Here is a 20360-nt window from a genome sequence, read left to right as displayed (position 1 = left end):
TTTCACAATATTACAGTTTTGATCAAATCAATGCACCTTATGTTAAAAACGAAAACAAAACATACATTCACTAAAAATGTGAATTAATAATTCAAAAGTCACTGAAAAGAAAAGAAGACAAAAATCATACAGGTTTAGAACTATATGATGGTGAGTAAATGATCGCCATTTAATTGACAGGCGATCTGATCAATCATAATGCAGAATATGTCATTTTTGTCCGACAAACGAACCAGATGTTTAAATAGATTAATGATGCTGGACTTGAACTTTAAAAAACATCTATTGATGTCTTTCTGCGGTTAAAACAAGATACCTTCTGATGTTCATTCATGTTTATAACTAGTAAAGAGGAAGAGATGATTGGTTCATGTACCGTTTAAACTGATCTGTCATGACACATTAAAGAGCCACAAAACAGTATTTATTGTTTCGATTTCTTTAAAATTACAACATTTGAAAGCGGAAACTTTGTTTCATCACTCCGCTATGTATTTTTCACTGCATGAGAACATGATGTGTGTTATGATAGTGCCATGGCTTGTCGGACACAGCAACAGTAACGCATATTGTGGTGGCAGAAAAACACTGGTAACAAATGGAGGGAAATGGGTAAAATCCACGGAAAAAGAGAAAAAATGTATTGTTGTGCCTTTTGGATGTTAGAATCAGAATGAAAATAATTTTTATAGAATACTGTCGTCGAAGATGTCACTTGAAGCTAAACGCAGATGTCTAAATTGACAGACTATGGAGGAAACCTGCTATGATTACCCTATGTTTAAAGCATAAATTTGATTTAAACATTAGGTCTACATAACATTCACATATGCAGTTCATAGGGGACAAATAGTAGAGTGAAATACAACTTTTAGGGCTAATACAAGTAAAGCATGAAATACTATTTAAACCTATATCATTTTACATAACATTTACCTATTTTATTTCACAATTCTGACTATTTTTCCCTCAAATGCAAGTTTATATCTGCTAGTTCTGACTTCATAACTCGATTTACCTCAACAATAGAGAGTTTGTCAATTGTGAGGAAAAGAAAAACAGAAGTGTGGGATATAAACTCATGATTCTGAGCTGAGGGGAAAAGAGAGCATGATGAGTTGATCCGAATTGTTAGAATAAAGCCAGAATTTTGAAATGTAAACTCAAATTTACCTGTTTTTTAGGGTGCTTTCACACCTGGCACTTTGTTTCAGAACCTGACGCGTTTCCCCCCTTAGCTTGGTTGGTTTGGGCATATGTGAACACGATAATTGCACTCGGATCCGTGCCAGAACAATCGGTCCGAGAACGCCTGAATGAGGTGGTCTTGGCTTGATTGAAAACGAACTCTGGAGCGGTTTGGTTGTAGTGAGAAAGCAGTTCGATCCAACGGACCAATGAACCAGGCTAAATCACGTTGTATAATAAGTAATTACAGTTCTATGAACAACAGTAGCTTTGTTGTTTTGCTAATACCGCTTAAAATGAACCTGTGAATGTCTGTGTGTGGGCACATCTTTGCCATTCAAAATCAAAGTGCGCATTTTCATTTTATAATGCCGTCTTATTGCTCTCTTTGTAGTAGGTGTACTTTAAACACGTTTTCCCAATGTTTTCTGGACTCCTGCTCAAAATTATAAATTAATATAACAACAGCTACAAAAAATGCAATAGTAAGCCCGCAAAGCTGTTGTTGTTCCATCCTGACGGATGACAGCTGAGCGGAATCCCGGAAAATAAACCGTGTAACTTTGACCAGTGAGAGGACAGTTTACTCGCGCCTGATTGTATTAACACGTTTGGTCCATTTAGAAACTTTGCTGTGTGAAAGCAAACCACACCAAGAATAAAAAGCAACATTGTAATAATTTTAATTCCCTGTTTTGGAAGAAAGCAATGATCTACAGGTGTGAAAGCATAGACTACTTGAAAACTGTAAATTTTTGCCACCAGATAGGCTCCACCCACAAAAAAATCATCATCACTGTTTGCAAACACCTAACTGGTCTATAGAAAATCCAGAGTCAATCTCTAAAAACTTTCTAAATAATGCATTTCCAGAGCCTAATATCATTTCTGACCCTATGCTGGTAGCATAGCTTCTCCAAAACAGCTGAATTTAAAGTGACGCTTCCTAGATGTACATTTCTTATTTCGGCCAGGCCTTCCAGCTAGTGCTTTTTTCCTTTCTTTTGCTTGGCGTGATTGTGGCAGTGTGAAACTTGGCTTCACGGATGTTTAGCGTCGGCCACGGCCGCAGATTGTGGCGGCACAGCACCTCTGTGTTCTCACAAACACTCCCAGCATGCCTGTCTGCTAATGCTCCTTCATGGAGTGGACGATGCTTTATCATCCCTAACGTTCACAACTCCGGAGGACAAGCGAAATGTGTTGTTTTCCACGGCGATTTGTTGTTCTTGACTGGGACACGCGGGGCTGAGCCGGCCACAGTTGTAGTGGGGAAATTAAAATGTTTTTCGGGTCTCTGTAAATGTCATGAGCGCTTGAAGGCGTCCGATTGCTCAACCATACAAATTTGCATCGGGTGTTGTCTCACGACGGCGCTAAAAGTAGTGATTTTACTCTGTGTGTGAGGATAAAGTGTTTAAAAGCATTCTTTGGTCATTTTTTTTTATGCCTCTCAGCTCTGCGGATATAAATATAGAGCAAGGTGACTTTTGCTTTTCTGCTGTCTTCACCTGCAAGGTATAATGGATCCCCATTTTGAATGTAAACCATAAGGGAGTGATGCAGCCTCTAATTATCAGCTGTTACTGGCTTGCAGTGAAGTGTATCAGATACTTTGTGCTCGCCTGTGTGTTTGCAGAGCTTGCCGTTCGGGTGCGGGTATTATGCTGTTGAGAGCCGCTGTTGATTGCCAGCTTCCATCAGCTTGTGTTTAGATGGAGAGGTTTGATAAAGTTCTGCCGTGAGCAGCAATTACCAGCTTTCCCCTCTCGGTTGCTGAGAGCTGCAGTCTTGTAGCCGGGGTGTTCCACACACACACTGCAAACACACAAGGCTGTAAAATCAATACGTCCAAAACGAGAGCCCGGCCGGTACATCTTAACATCGCACGCGTGCACGACGTCTACATGCTTCTCCAAAACGCTGTTGCTTGTTACATTTATTTGCGTGTCACTCTTCGTTTCTTTCACGCCCTCCAAATGTATGCACATGTTATGCAAAACCATCAGTATTCAAAGGATTCCTCATGAGGATTCGCATTATCATTGCAGTCATCTATTCAGCTTCAGCCTCAACTTTTACAATTTCATGATACAAGAGCAGAATGAAACAGGATCTGAATTGTAATAGTATTTTCGGAGGTTTTTGTGCTTAAAGAAAGAGTGTCATGATTGCCTCTCTGACTGAATAGCAAGGCAACAGCCAAATGAGAAAAATTGTGTTCAGTGGATGCATTGTAATTACAATCCAGATTGTGATAAGACATGCCAAATGTAATAACCTTATTCAGGTATGGCAGTGATGCTCACTTTTTTTAGCGGCCTTGGCTCCGGAAGTGGAGTTTTTATTTATTTTCTCTGTAAGGATTTCAAAAGTTCTGCAATAAAAAGCAATGAACCAAAGCAGTGGCCTCTGAGATGAATCACAACATGGCAAACTTGAATTTTAAACTATTAAGTGTGTGAAAAGATACAAGGTATGAGATATTTATACTAAGTATACTTAACGAACATGAAAAAAAAAAAAAATCAAAGTGTTTTGTAATCAAAAAATTTGCTGGTGTGTAAATATATGTGTGTGTCAATTCATTTCAATTCATAATAAACAAAATATATTGTATTTAACTTGTGATATAAAAATTGATTTGATTAATTGCTAAACTAATATAAATATAAAATAAGAATATATGAAATACAATGAAATATTCATCATAAAATATAAAATTAAATATATCATTATCATATTTTGTATAAAGTAGTTTTGTTGTGTAATAGTCAAACATGCAAATCCACATACAAATTAATAAAATATAAAATGCATTAAAATATAAATTGATATATCAATTTATATATGTAATAAATATCACATTTATTTGTTTTTTGCTCGTGATATAAAAATCAACTTGATTAATTGCTAAACTAATATAAATATAAAATAAGAATATATAAAATATTATTCACAAAATATAAAATTAAATATATCATTATCAGATTTTGTATAAAATACAGTTGTATTGTGTAATAGTCAAACATCTACATATAAATGATTAAAATATAAAATGCATCAAATATAAATTGATATATCAATTTATATATGTAATAAACATCAAATGTATTTGTTTATATACTAATGATATAAAAATCGATTTGATTAAGTGCTAAACTAATATAAATATAAATAATAAGAATTGTGTAACAGTCAAACACAAGCAAATGTTTATATATATTATATATACACTATATATATATTATATATATATATATATATATATATATATATATATTTGTGTGTGTGTGAGTGCACAAAACTGTTCTCCATATGAATCATTTTTTTATTTATTTTTTTTTTTAAACTGAGATTTATACATCATCTGAAAGCTGAATAAATAAGCATTCCACTGATGAATGGTTTGTTATGATAGGACAATATTTGGCCGAGATGCAACTATTTAAAAATCTGGAATCTGAGGGTGCAAAAAAAAATAAAAAATTCAAAATATTGAGAAAAACATTTTTAAAGTTGTCCAAATTAAGCTCTTAGCAATGCATATTACTAATCAGAAAGATCGGAAATGTACAAAATATTTTCATGGAACATGATCTTTACTTAATATCCTAATGATTTTTGGCATAAAAGAAAAATTGATAATTTTAACCAATACAGTGTATTTTTTGGCTAATATATATATTTATTATTTATATATATGTATCATATATTGTGTCAAATAATTGTATTATGTAGTCAAACATGCAAATATAACCATAGTTTAGAGAGTATAGGGACTGGTTATGTAATTTGCAATGCTGCATGGAAATAAGAATTCTTTGCAGATTATGTCTGCCACTGTTATTGTTTCCAAGATAATAACGTCTTTTCTGATTGGTGGATTCTTTTCCAGGATTATGGGTAGTGTAGTTCACTACACTTCACTAGGAATCTTTAGGAAAATTTTAAAAAAATCAAGGAGGTCAAAATCACACTGACTTGTGTCATCGCTCATCTTTCTCGAAAGGCTTTCATGTTATTCCATGTGATGAAAATGAATGGGATTTATACTTCTACTGCTCTGAATTGTAAGTCTCGTATGTGTTTTCTCTGGGTTACAGTGCAGGGTCAGAACCTGGTGACGAATAATGTCTCAGTCGTCGAGGGCGAGACGGCCATCATCAGCTGCCGGGTGAAAAACAACGACGACTCCGTCATCCAGCTGCTCAACCCTAACCGACAGACCATCTACTTCAGAGACGTTAGACGTAAGCAGTACTGACTTGTCTTTCTTGCGCACTTCAGTCCACAGCAGAAAATGTCATAATCCGCCCAAAGCCTGCATTGTTTCTTTGCAGAACATTTTGATTTTACACACCAAAACGGCCTCGCAACCCCATGCAAATTCATAATCAGGCACCTCGGCCCAAGCAGGCGCGTCTCCTATCGTTTAAAAGAGCAGCAAGGCATTGCATTGTTGACAAGGTCCTTTTCAATAATTGAGTGACAGAGTGTAATTGTGTCAGGCTGATTAGAGTCCTCAGAGCGGACCGTTTAGATTCCAGCCTTGAGATTGTTTAGAAGCTCAACAGCGCTCTGCATGCAAAGCATATAATCTCGCCTTCCCTGCTAAATAAGGGCCTTGATGAGCTGCTAAGTGACGGTGTGACCCGTGATCCGAACCTAGTTTAGCTAATGTGTGGGAATAGCCTCCTAAGAAGCATTCTCCATACGAATCACTCCTATGGTAATCTAAGGGTGTTTCATGACATTTCAAATACGATTTACATGTGCACCTAGCCCGTCTCTCCGCAGGGTTCCCGTATCCCGCGGTTTGAGTAAATATTCAAGGACGTTTGAAGTATTTGTAGACGTCTTGTTCCTTTTGACAAGTAAATGTTGAAGTAATACTCTGATAACAGCGTCGTACATTGTGAAAACAGACGTTTTATGTTCTCGCTTGCTATTGGGATTAATGCTCGTTCGTTTATTTATGCACGGCCATATGTCGCTAATGCTTTTTTCCAGTTCTACTCGACCTTTCGGCCAAGATTTCATAGCTTCAGGGGAAAGCGGGTTATTTTTACACCCGCTTTCTTCAAAGAAACACACTGATTGAATGTTGGAGTTAGAAACACATTTACGTTGCGTTATAATTCTCGCCTCGACGAGAAACGAACACACTGATGAAAGGTCAGGTTGGGATTTTGTCGTGACTTTATCTAATTTAATTAATGTGTCGGTGGTGCCCAATTCTCCTAGTGGGCATATTTCAGCGCCAGTTACACCCGTTCTGCGAGAGAGAGCGAAAGGCAGGATACGGGCTGGGGTTTAGGGAAGGAAGATAGACAGACAGAAAGAGAGGGAGAGTGAGCGTTCTTGCCGCAAGCTCTGACATTATTTCTATGGATGTGACTGGAGGGATGCTCAGCCTTCAATCTCTTTAATGCTGTAATGTATTATTCTGTCTAATGTTTACTGGGCTGCCAGCTCTGTTTGTGAAAAGTATGACCACTTGAACAATTCATAGTTTTATCCCTTCAGCACAGATGGCTGGCACTGTGCATTCAGAATGACACGAGAATGCGAATGTGTCTTAGCGTATATAGCATGCACCTGTGGATGCCGGCCGATGATATATTGCACGGTTCGCTTCGTTATATATTAGCATTATGATTCGGCGGCGGTTTATTGTTGCCGCCGCGGAGCGACGGCTAGGGTTTTATCACATTACATTCAGGCCGCTATTCTCATTTCCTGTCACTTACGCTAGAGCTGCTCTATAAGCCTTTTAAGAGCAACTTAGAATTAAACAGTGACTTTAACAGTGACGGTCGGAGGAATTGTCATGTTCATTTTCTCGGGACTTAATGATATTCACTACAAATTACATTTCCCCGCTCAAAGATATTTTTGTCACTTTTTCTGTGAACTGTCTTTTCTGTACACTCAAGTGAGCTAAATTATAATGCTATTAATGCCAAAAGGATGATGACTGTTTTAGTGTCATGTTATAGCATCTACTGTACGTATAGCATACTGTTATTTTTCTGTTCGCTTCGTTCACTTGGGATATTTGGGTAAAATGTAACCCACATTGCAGGCATTAAAATTTCATGACTTCATTATTAGGGTACAACAGGTCTCACCTAAAGGAAAATGTGTTTTTTATTATTTTTTTCCCTAAATATTAAAGAACTTTGGGACACAACTTGTCCCATTTCTCATTTATTTCAATCATATTTGGCACTTCATAATATTTTATATAGTTTATAGCTACTTCTGTATTGTTCTGCTATTAGTAAATAGATTATGCGTGTTGTATCTTACAGATACAATACAGCTAGCTTATGTAGATTTCAAAAATACTCTAAAGCCCAACTCTGGCTGGAGAGTCAATACGGGTCCACTTTGTACATCTTATGCCAAGCTATTTGTGAAAAAGCCAACTTACTGATCTACTATTTAAGCTGCTGCTTCTTCTGAGCCAAAATTTAACACTGAACTCATCCTAGAGCTTTAAAGCTACAACCACCAAACTCGGGTCAGACCTTCAGCTGGCCTGGTTTGGTGTTGTATCTTTTCTAACTGATCAGACTTAACGGATTTCGTAAACCAGACTAACAAATCCACCAAAAATCCCATAGACTTTCATTGAGGGGGTGAAAACTTTTGTACAATGAGACTTACTGTATGGTCTATTTAAGCTTTCTATTGCTATCGCGAAGCTTAACAACTCCCTACTGAAAAAACAAACAGCTAAAACCAGCCTATAAGCTGGTTGGCTGCTTTGTCTGGTCTCCCAGGCTGGTTTTAAAGTGGATTTGGCCACTTTTGGGTTTGGTACTGGTCAAGTTGGGAGACCTGCTAAAAGACCAACCAAGCTTAAACCAGTTAAGTCTGCCCTGTTAAAAAAACAGTATATGTTGGTTAGGGAGGTTTTGAAACATGGATGCAGGTTTTTGCTGGTTTTAGCTGGTCCTTAGCTGGTTTAAGCTGGTCCTGGGCAGGAGGGACGAGCACATGACCAGCTAAGGACCAGCTTAACCCAGCTCAAACCAGCATCCATGCTTCAAAACCTACCTAACCAGCATATGCTGTTTTTTTCAGCAGGATGTACAGCCAGTCTATGCTGGTTTTAGTTGGTTTTAGCTATTTATTTATGCAAAATCTGCTGATCTGAGCGTTTTTTAGCTGGATTTTTAAATACACGTTTAACACATGCCAACAACATGCTAATCATGCTATAAACATGCCAGCAACATGCTAATCAGGCTAAAAACATAATAGCAATATTATAATTGTGCTAGAAACATGCTAGCAATAGGCTAATCAAGCTAAAAACATGCTAACAAAATCCTAACCATGCTAGAACCAACATGTTAAATCAATCTGGCAACATGCTATCAACATCTATCTAAATTTTTAAACTTCACGCTTTTACAACTGGTTCAGACTTCAAAGTTTGTTCTCAAATTAATCTAGTTTATGTTTGTTTGTCCATGTAGTGTAAAATAAAATGTGTGTATGTGTGTGTGTATATATACATATATATATATATATATATATATATATAATGTATCAAATATTTTCACAGTTCAGTAATAAGTCATAATTGTTTTTGTTTCATAAATAAAATGGAACACTTTTTTTTCTTTAATTAAAACATTTTTTTTTTTTATTTGCTTTGTAATGAGACCCTAAGGGGACAAAAAATATGAGATGGAAATAAAATTACGTTTAAATCTAAATGCAGTGTTTCCTGGGGAAAACAAATGGAAAAACAACAACAACAAAAAACACTAAAATATAAATTTTTCCTGCCTTTTAATTTCTTTCTGTCACCATGCCCGTTGAGCTCTGTAGGTTGAATGGTGTTTATTTAAATATTTTGACAGTGTCACAAAATCTTGTCCAAAAACAATGTGGCATTTATAGTGCATTCCTTCACAAAAACAGGTCAAATTGTCTTGAAGACAAGAGAAGTGTTCATATGTGGCTATATATCCTCATTACATACAATATGTTCTACCCGTCGTATTTCCATCAATATAAGAATATATAAGCGGGTTTACAAGACAATCCAATTTGTATTTGTTTCATCGAACATGCTACATGTAATTTCCAGCGCCCCTTCTCTTTTCATTCTCCAATCTGTGTGTCAATTTGAGATAGCAGACTAGGACAGCTGAAGAGCATCTCAAGCCAGCTGGGACGCTAAACAATCAGATTCACTCACTGTCAACCTCTTACGGACTCCGATGCTTTGGAATTTATAATGCGCTCTAATGAGCCCCGTTCATGCGCAGGTTTGCTTTGCAGAGATTTATATGCTTCATATTCTCCCAGACTTCTACAGCACTTCCACAGACGTACTGTACTGATGTAGAAAAATTACAGTCCTCCGGCATTACCTTAAGTCTGAAGTCATAGATCTGTTTGATGCATAGTGCATAAACCCCCCATATCAATTGCAATTCAGTCCGAGCACTAAGAAAATCAGGCCTTTCGTTCCCCGCCCACCATCTTTCTGCTCAAAAACAAGCTGCCCTCATCATTATTCTTAGGAAGGAGACTTACAAATGCTTCCCAGGTTCAGGGTTGGGATTAAGAGGAGCCTCTTAAAATGCACCATCAAAGGTCTTAAACTTCTGATGGAGTTGCTCAATTAGAGCTTTGACTTCTTGAACTTTGAGCGTGATTTTGGAGTTTGCTCATTTAAATGAAACTCTCCAGAACTTTATGATTTACTATTAAATAGTTAATTCTGATCTTCAAATTTGATTGCCTGGGTAATTTTTCCAAAAGTTCTTCTATTCAAACTTTAACTGTACTTAAAAAACAATGTTCATTTAGAAATTCCTAGTAAATTTCACAAATAATTAATACACTTAAGTAAACATGAAATCTTAAAGTAGAAATAGTATTTTCCTGTAATACATACTTTAACAGCCTTTAAAATATATATATACACACACACACACATATATATATACATATATATAGATGTGTATGAGTGACCCAATTTTTACATTTGTTTAAAGTATTTTTTTTTTTATTTTGATGTAAATAATTAATTAATTTGTAGATAAACAAAACTGACAAACTGACCAAATTTCTTTCAAAACATCTCTACTGAAACATTTTTTTAGTAGCTTTAAACAGTATTTTTCAAATATTACCAAATATTTAAAATTTGATTCAAGGATTAAAAATAAAGCGACATGAAAAGTTGAAATGTCATAATTGTTTTTCTTTTCTTTCTTTTTTTTTTAAAAATATGTATCTTTTTGTTGTTTTTTTAATGTGTGTGTGTTTTATTTATTTATTTTTTAAGTCCCTAAGACTCCCTAAGGGGAAATGGTAATGGAAAAATATGAGATGAGAGGAAAATTACATTTAGATGCAAACACACGAAGATGCAAAAGTTTCTCAGGGGAAACACTAAAGTTTTGCAAAACAAGTGGGCGGATAAAAATAGACAAGCAAACTGACCAAATTTCATCTGAATCATTTCTTGATATGAACTTTTTGTATACAGAAGGCTTTCGTAAACTGTTTAAGGGGCTTGAAACAATATGGGCTTTAAAAAATAAATCTACATTTTTATATATTTTATTTAATTATTTTAATATATTATATATAACTTATTTCTTTTTTTTTTTTACATGTTATAATTTTCATATTATACATGTATATAAATTATTTAAAATTTGATTCATGGATTTAAAAGATAAAGCCACATGTTGAAAGTTGAAAAGTTGTGTTTTTAATATCAATCAAATATAACACTTTTTTATATTTTATATTTAAGCATTTTTAAAAGTATTTTTATATAAAATGTTTTTTAGGAGCTATTTTAGTGGGCAGATAAAAGAAGACAAGCAAACTGGCCAAATTTAATCTGAAACATGAACTTTTTGTGTATTGAAGGCTTTAGTGAACTATTTTAAGGAGCTTGAAACAATATGAAGCTTTGAAAAAAAAAAAAAATATATATATATATATATATATATAGATAGATTCATGGGTTTAAAAAATGTAAAAATTAAAGCTACATAACATGTTGAAAGGTGAAAAGTCATGATTGTTTTTACATTGTTGTTGTTGTTGTTTTTTAATCTAAAAATAATAAATTTTAAGGAGCCCCTAAGGGGCGATATGAGATGAGAGGTAAAACATTTAAAAGTAAACACAAAGTTTCTCAGGGGAAAAGCAAAAGTTTTGTACAACATAAAACACTGAAACATACAGAGTAAAACTAAGCTGTACAGAGTGAAAAAGCTTAATGTTTTTATTTTTTTAGGAGCTATTTTAGTGAGCTGATAAAAATAGACAAGCAAACTAGCCAAATTTAATCTGAAACATTTCTTGATATGAACTTTTCGTGTGTTGAAGTCTTTAGTAAACTATTTTAAGGGGCTTGAAACAACACAATGCTTTAAACAAAGCTTTTTTGCTTAACAAATATTTCAAATATTACGCATGTATATCAAATATTTAAAAATTGATTCATGGGTTTAAAAAATTAAAGTTACATAACATGTTAAAAGGTGAAAAGTCATAACTGTTTTTACATGATTGTTTTTTATATCCAAATATTATAAATTTGCTTTATAAGGAGCCCCAAGGGAAAATATGAGGTGAGAGGTAAAACACATTTAAATGCAAACACAAAGTTTCTCAGGGGAAAAGCAGACGTTTTGCAAAATACAAAGCATTGGAATATACAGCAGTACAGAGTGAAAAAGCTTAACGTTTAGTTTTTTTTAGGGAGCTGTTTTAGTGGGCGGATAAAAGAAGACAAACAAACTGCCCCATGTGAACTTCTTGTTTATTGAGCTATTGTTGTATCACACTCACGAGTGATTTGTCTACTTCCTACTCATTCACATCTGTACGCCTCACTCTTATGTTTTCCCAGCCTTGAAGGACAGTCGGTTTCAGCTGGTTAACTTCTCAGACAACGAGCTGCTGGTGTCGTTGTCCAACGTGTCGCTGTCGGACGAGGGGCGTTACGTGTGCCAGCTCTACACGGATCCCCCGCAAGAAGCCTACGCAGACATCACTGTGCTGGGTATGACGTCTACCTTCAAAATGCTAAAATCCCGATGATCGATTGACCTCATTGATTCGTTCACTCAATTGAACTTGTCTAATTGAATCTCACCATGACACAATATCACCCAATTACTCTCATGCCGTTTCCAATAACACAAGCCAAACAAAAAGGAACAGATGTTGCGCTATTGATATTGGTAGATCGCTTTTGGCAGGCGTATTGACTGAATTCCTCTTAGATGTTGAAAAGGCTACATCGAGCGATTCGGGAGTTAGCTTTGTGCGCCTCTTGCGTTGAATGACACTAACATTAGAGGTTTATTATGTGGCATATTTGGACATCCTGGAGAGCTGAATGCTATTGAGTGCTCTCTAAAGTAGCATGAGTTTTATGAGGATATGCGTTCCGTCACAGCATGGACTCTTAACCACAGGACATGAAAGCATGAGGCGAGATATTAGAAAAAGAGCCCTCAAACGGCGGCTCTCGTAGCGACAGACGCTTTAGTGCCATCAGCAAAGCACCATGTGAGTTAATGTGCTATGAAAAAGTGAAACATGAGTAAAACAGCTTGTCTGTTGCTTGAGTGGGTCCGGCACTGTCCAAATACACAATGAGACCATCAAAACATAAAAAAGCTTCTGTGTGTGTCTCTGAATGCTTCAGAGATAGGCCTAAACCGTTTGGATTGTCGCTAATATAGCCCTGCTGCTGAGCTGGTCCAAAATTCAAAGTAACCAAACACCCTCTAAAATGAGTGCAGACCTGCTTGACCAAGATTAGGATGGTATTCAACTGGCTAACCGGTTTCATCCTGACCAGCTAAAAAGTGCCCAGGAACTCACTAAAACCAGCCAGAAGAGCAGCTATGCTTGTTATCCTGCTGAAGAAAACCTGCTTAAACCAGCTGTAGATGGTTCTTAGCTGGTTTATGATAGTCTTCAGTATGGAGATTTTTCTGTTTTTTTTTTGTTTTTTTTTTCCTAACCAGACACCCCTAAAACATAGACAAAAATGAATCATTCCTAGTATTCAGTGCCTTTTAGACATCAGGGGCTGTATTCACAAAACATATTAAAGGGGTCATCGGATGCCCATTTTCCACAAGTTGATGTGATTCTTTAGGGTCTTAATGAAAAGTCTATAATGTACTTTGGTTAAAAATTCTCAATGGTTGTGTAAAACAACACCCTTTCTACCTTGTCAAAATGAGCTCTGCTTGCCCCGCTCCTCTCTTCTCTCTGTGGAGCCTGTTTACTTTAGCTGCATTTAGCCACATTTAGCCACTAAACTTGCTAACTAGCACATTATTAGGTATGGTGATCACAAAGATTCATAAAATAACCCTTATACACACTTCTGCTGTAAGTGAAGCTGGATCACAAAGGATTTGCGCGAACATAGACGGATATATCGGGATCGGGAGCCACATTCCCTTCACAAACAAATGTAATCCACTGCATCTTTAGCGGCTCAGATGTCGGGAGTAAATGATGACCACTACGGCATCAAAACATGGAGGTTGGACTGTTACAGCTGATCTGAGGTAAGACGCTCATGTCAATCAACTATCATGGGAGCGGCCTCTGTGGGTGTGATGCCACAATGACAGGCATCTGAGAATGGCTCGATTTGAAAAAGGGAATATTATTTTTACAGATTAATTAAAAACCACTGCATGGATTTTTACCATCACAGGGTAGATTTGTACATACACTGCCAACACACATTAATGTTCAAACAGCATGTAAAAGTGAACTTAGCATCCAATGACCCCTTTAAGGCTAAAAGTAGCTCATAACTTGCCAAAGAAACAGAAAGGTTCTTCAGATGTTAAAGGTTCTTTATGGAACCATTTAGGCATCGTGAAGCACCTTTATTTTTAAAAGTGTACTTGTTTAATTAGTCACACTTAGCCTGCATTTTAAAATCTTTATTTGAATGTGGCAACATTTTTTTAAAGGGGTCATCGGATGCAAACTTCATTTTTTCATGTTGTTTATCATTAATGTGTGTTGGCAGTGTACGCACAAATCTACCCTATAATGATAAAAATCCATGCAGTGGTGTTTAATTAATCTGTAAAAATAATATCCCCTTTTCAACTCCAGCCACTCTCAGATGCCTGTCGGTGTGACGGCCGCTCCCACAATAGTTGATTGACATGAGCATCTTACCTAAGATCAGCTGTAATAGTCCAACCTCCACTGTTTCGATGCGGAGCAGGGATGTAAGTTAGACAAGAATATCTTGTATATATATATATATATATATATATATATATATATATATATATATCACCTTAGAATTAGAAGGTTCTATCTTCACTTTTGATCTATGACTTTTTTGTCAAAATTGAGTTAGTTATTCACATATTCTTATTCAGTGACAACTTATTTACATTATGTGAGCTGTGTACATTTTGGGCCTTTTTTTAGAAAACAAAAATGGCTCTATCTACAGAAGCCTATGGAACGCATAAACTTTGAAGCTCAATATCTCAAAAGTGCTCAGAATGCAGATAGAACCTTATAATTTAATAGAACCTTATAATATTAATACACTTGGCCCATCCCAGACAGGGTCATCTGACATTTCATACAGTTGATTGATGACAAATGATGTTTATGTTGAATCAAACTAAATATTTCTTGCTGAAGCTAATTTTTGTAATGTCTGTTTGATGCTTTACGCAACAATGGCTTTAAATTATCTTTTGGGAGTAATTTCTCAGCCAAATTTGATGTGCGATTAATTAGATTGATTAATTAATGACCACATCATGTCATTAATTAGATTACAAATTTTAATTGCTTACCAGCCCTAATGTATATATATATATATATATATGTATATATATATATTACAAATTTTAAATTATTTAAAGTGCAGTAAAAGTTTTAGAATTACTAAATATGCTTAAAGTACAAAATGTGCTATTTACGTCAAAGACAACTTTATAATTGAAGTTGTTGAAAACTTTAAGGCAATAATACCATGATCTTTACTGGGAACACAAAAGGCACTGAATCCCAAGAATGACCCTAATAAGGATGTTTTTTAAGCAGCAAATCAGCATTTTAGAGTGTTTTCTGAAGGATCTGACGCTAAAGATTGGAGTAATGATACTGAAAATTTAGCTTTGCCATCACAGAAATAAACTGTATTTATTTGTTAATTGTGACCCTGGACCACAAAACCAGTCATACATCATCTGAAAGATAAATAAATAAGGTTTCCATTGATGTATGGCATGTTAGGATAGCACAATACAACTTTTTGAATATCTGGAATGTCAGGGTTCAAAAAAAAAAAATAAATAAAAAATATCTAAATACTGATAAAATCACCTTTAAAGTTGTCCAAATGAAGTTCTTAGCAATGCATATTACTAATCAAAAAGTACGTTTTGATATATTTACGGTAGTAAATTTACAAAATGTCTTCATGGAACATGATCTTTACTTAATATCCTAATGATTTTTGGCATAAAAGAAAAATAAATCATTTTGTCTTATACAAATATTCCCATTATTCAAATATACCCGTGCTACTTAGGACAAATGTCTTGGAGAGAATATAAGACTTTTTTCAACATTCAACATTTGTCATTTCATTTTTTTAAAGTACATTTGATATATTTATATATTTGTATAGCACTTTTTTTACACCACATATTGTTCCAAAGAAGCTCCGCAAAAATAGTGCCTTACAAAACCCCACTGAGGAATCCACAGGTGACAGTGGCAACCCCCTAACATGGTTAGGTGGTTTGAGGTAGAAACCTTGCATGGAACCAAGGAAGTCTTGCTGGTTTAGCTTGTTAAAATGCCTGGTGGGGACACCAGCACACCAGCAATCAATGCTGGATACCAGCATCCAAACCAAAACACAGACTATAGGGTATTTTTAGAAGAAAAAAAAAAAAAAAAAAAAAAAAAACTAAAGCAAGATTGTCTCAAAAACAACACTTTTTCCACCACAGTGCATTTTATTACCCGAATTGAAGTTCTCGATAGTCATCGGCAGATCTTAGTAAAATAACAGTTTGTCCTTTAGCGAGCGTGCAGATAAAAAACATTGATCCAAACGCTGAAGAGCTGTCGCACCATCTCTAATCCCGCTGTTGATCTTCTGCCAGTTCCACCAGGCAACCCAATCTTAGAGTCCCGCGAGGAAATCGTGAGCGAGGGGAATGAGACGGAGATAACCTGCACCGCCATGGGCAGCAAACCTGCTTCCACCATCAAATGGATGAAAGGAGACCAACCACTGCAAGGTCTGACTCAGATCCAAGGAAGATTGTTCAGATAAGTCTGCTGTGATTACTGATGCCTCTGATCTGCACACAACACACCACGGTCTAGATTCTGACTTGGTGATGACTTTTAATTAAGTCTTCAAAAGGTGTATCCGGTGAATTGACGAGAAGATCACAACACGCAGGTCTCTAAGAGAGGATTTTTGGTGCTTTCAGTCGAGCTTAAATAAGTAGCTTTGAATGAACTCCAACTGTTTACCTCCCACTCAGCAAATGCTGCCCACATATTAGTTCTCACTGGTTAAGGCAGTGCGGGCTGGCAGAAAGGAGTGAATGTGCAGGCTGGTTAATGTGCTTATAAACAGCTTTTCTCCATTAGACAGCAGGGTGGGGACTGTTGAATAACATTCAGATAGACTACCTGGGGAAACAGAGGCAAACATGGCAGATGATATGGCGCGTTAACAGAATCTAAGTTTAATGTGTCAACTGTTTATGGATTACAAACATCACAGCTTCATTAACTGCAGTGAAAGCAGTCAGACAGTGGCCTAAGGCAAGAGATTTCGTCTGCTAAATGGATCAAATACTAGCTAGCACGCAGTAAGGTTCACGGAAAACACACATTTAGGTAATAATGACTGGTTTGTAATTAAGAAGTGTTACTCTGAACCGCACAAACTCTGTTGTGATTACATACAAGCTTTGGAGGATAGTATTATTAGGTGTAGAGCAGAATTTTGATTTACCTTAGAATTGAATTTTATTTACCAGATAAAATACTGTATGTGAATGTTTTGCCATACATTGTGGATTTAGTGTATAAATTACAGCTTTTGGTTCCACTTTGGCCTGCTAATTTAAATTCGGTCTTCTTTCAAAATTGATATATATATATTTTTTTTAAAAACTCAGAAATCATGTTTTTTTCTGATGTTATCATTTTTTTAATTATGTTTTATTGTGTTAGTTAGCTGTATTTTTGACCTAATCAAAATATCCCAGCTGCAGTTTGATTGAGATTAACTGGAATGCACAATGAAAAAACATGATATTGAAAATAGTTAAAAATAATTTTTATATAGTTATATAAAATAGTTAATATTTAATAGTTTTATATATATATATATAGTTTAATAAAACTTTGAATTGTCTTTTATTTTTTTATTCTATTTATGTATTTTTTTACTTTTACAGCTTTCTTCTTCATTTCAGTTTAAGTTGTAGTCATTTTATTTGTCATTTTTAAATGTTTTTATTATTTTTATTTCTGTTTTAGCAATTTTAATACTTCAACTAATTTATTTAATTTAGTTGCCAGGCAACATTTCAATATGTAGTTTTTATTTACAAAATGTACATTTTATATATTTATATATTTATTATATTATTAATTTAATTAATTTTTAACTATTCTTTTTCAGTTGAAGTTGTAATCATTTTCATTTTTGGCATGTATTTGTTTCTTTGTTTGTTAATATATTGCTATGTTTCTAAATTTTGTTGACCTTTTTTTAAGTTTTTTAGTATTTACATTTTTTCAGCTGTATTTCAGCTGCAGAATATTTTTTTTTAATAGTCTTACTGTTAGTTAACAAAAAGTACTGACACTAACATTATAATGATCATAGTTCTCATTAACAACTGCATTTTTAAATAATATATAAAACATCTAAAACTGCAGTACAGTATGATTAAAGTACAACAGGCAAAACTGTCCAAATCCCTATGATGTGGGACATATCATTTCCTATAATTGTGAAATGACGGTTACCATGTTAATTTTTTACAATTACTAAATTACAAAATGAGTTTGATCTTTGATGAAAGGTCTTTGTGTGCTCACTGACTGAAAAAAACGTACCACGATAGGCTTTAAAGTGTCTTTGGTGTACAGTAACTCACATATTTTTTTTTAAGAGTGTCTTCATATGCGCTGACAGAAGAGAAGGGAGATGAGCTATAGGTCAGAGCGGCACTGTAATTATTTCCCACTTCATTAGGTCCAAGTAAACCGTCATACTCTATGCTGCAATTAGCTCAATGCCCTTGAGTCTAGAAATTGTCTTAGGATGAGGGCTAACATGATGGGCAGTAACCCTACAGGCAGCGACTGACCTCTGAGCTGCTTCATATGAATTCATCATGGTCACATGTCCCAACCATCCATCATAAGTATGGCTAATCTTGTGAGTTTTACTGTTTACTACTATGATATCACATCACAAAGAGGTAATAATGTAATATTAAACCAGTGCTTACACTGTAAAAAACAATTTGTTGAGTCAACTTAAAATAATTTGCAACCTGGCTGCCTTAAAATTTTAAGTTCAGTCAACTCAAAAAAAGTGTATTCAACTTGAAATGTTAAATTATACTAAGTGACAACTTAGATATGAGTTGAATCAACTTCAAATTTTAAGGCAGCTGGGTTACTTACCCATCTGTTAAGTTTAGCAAACACAAATACTGTATCTAAGTTGTTACTTAGTACAACTTAACATTTCAAGTTGAATAAACTTATTTTAGTTAACTGAACTTAAAATTTTAAGGCAGCAGGGTAACAAATTATTTTAAGCGGACTCAACAAACTGTTTTTTTATTTTTTACAGTGTAGCTACAATGGTTTTCTGTTTGTTTTAGTATATTTAGTACTTTAAATTTAGTTATTTAAACTTAGTTTTTCATCAAATATTTATATTTTATTTCAGCTTTTAGCTGCCAAAAATACAAATAGGCTCTACAAATAGCTAAGCAATTAGTTTCTCAGTAGCAAGATGGTAGCATCGCTCATTATCAGTATCAAAGCTATATTTTTAAGTAGCAAGGTAGCGCGGTTACATTTTCCTTATCAATATTTGAACAATCAAGTCATGTTTCAGACAGTTTGCTCACAGACTGAATCGTTTGAAGCAGTTTCTCATTTACGAAAACAGTAAAAGGAATATTTTAAAACACAGAGGACAAAAAGAGCACTGGATGAAGCAGAATATTTACCTACAATCAATTGAAGCCAAACCTGCAAATGCATCCTATCGTTTGCCAGCGATTAACAAGCCCTTTATTAAGTTCAACACCTGCAGCGTGTGAATGCTTCAGTAGTGCAGATGAAGACATTTTCCCACAAGTAGAGTTTCTAAACAGGTGCACAAAAACACCAACAGTATTAGAAATTACCTTGACATTTTTTGAGAGAACATTTTGAGATATTTAAATTTATAGCGTCATGTAAATAAGACTCAGATGAGTTTCTACATTGTACAACACCAGCTTGGAGTCAAGTTTAAATCTAGCAAGGCTAAAAGTTGTCTGGCTCTTGTCATCGATAAATCAATGAAACTAGCAACCCCCCAATAAAAAGCGTTTAATTTTCACACGGTCACCAAACTGTCATGCAACCCTGTGTTTTGTGTCCCGTTGTGATGTTTGGATGTCACACACGTGGCTGAGAATGTGCCCTACACACGCTGTATTAAGCATGACTGCTCGGTGTGCACTCAAAAGACCTGTCTCCCACAATAAATGAATGTGAAATTTGTCTGGAGGTGACGGTATCATTCCTCGTGACCCTCCTCCCCACTCTCAGTGACACTGTGTTATTATGAGCAGGCCTGGATGGAAAAAGCTCGCTTGTTATGGCTGACATGTCACTCTTGCGGCCGTTCCCAGGTGAGGCGACTGTCGAGGAGTTATACGACAGGATGTTCACTGTCACCAGCCGGCTCAGGCTCACCGTCTCTAAGGAGGACGATGGAGTGGCCGTCATCTGCATCATTGACCACCCAGCCGTGAAGGACTTCCAGGCCCAGAAATACCTGGAAGTGCAGTGTGAGTCATCTCAAGATGAAGAGAAAACTTCCAGCT

The 20360-nt window shown here is 35.4% G+C and overlaps 1 protein-coding gene across 3 annotated transcripts in view; it reads left to right on the top strand.

The window, feature by feature from the left end:
* Window positions 1–20360, top strand: part of cadm1b (cell adhesion molecule 1b) — a 245438-nt gene that overhangs the window by 157153 nt on the left and 67925 nt on the right. For all 3 annotated transcript variants that reach the window (XM_051129480.1, XM_051129481.1, XM_051129478.1), the window contains 4 exons: window positions 5295–5441; window positions 12098–12250; window positions 16377–16514; window positions 20166–20324. In XM_051129480.1, coding sequence (XP_050985437.1) covers window positions 5295–5441; window positions 12098–12250; window positions 16377–16514; window positions 20166–20324 — 597 coding nt within the window. The remainder of the gene's footprint in view (window positions 1–5294; window positions 5442–12097; window positions 12251–16376; window positions 16515–20165; window positions 20325–20360) is intronic.

This window comes from Labeo rohita, chromosome 15, assembly GCF_022985175.1.
Source record: "Labeo rohita strain BAU-BD-2019 chromosome 15, IGBB_LRoh.1.0, whole genome shotgun sequence".
Classification (NCBI taxonomy): Eukaryota; Metazoa; Chordata; class Actinopteri; order Cypriniformes; family Cyprinidae; genus Labeo; species Labeo rohita.
This window is presented reverse-complemented; position numbering and strand designations above follow the sequence as displayed.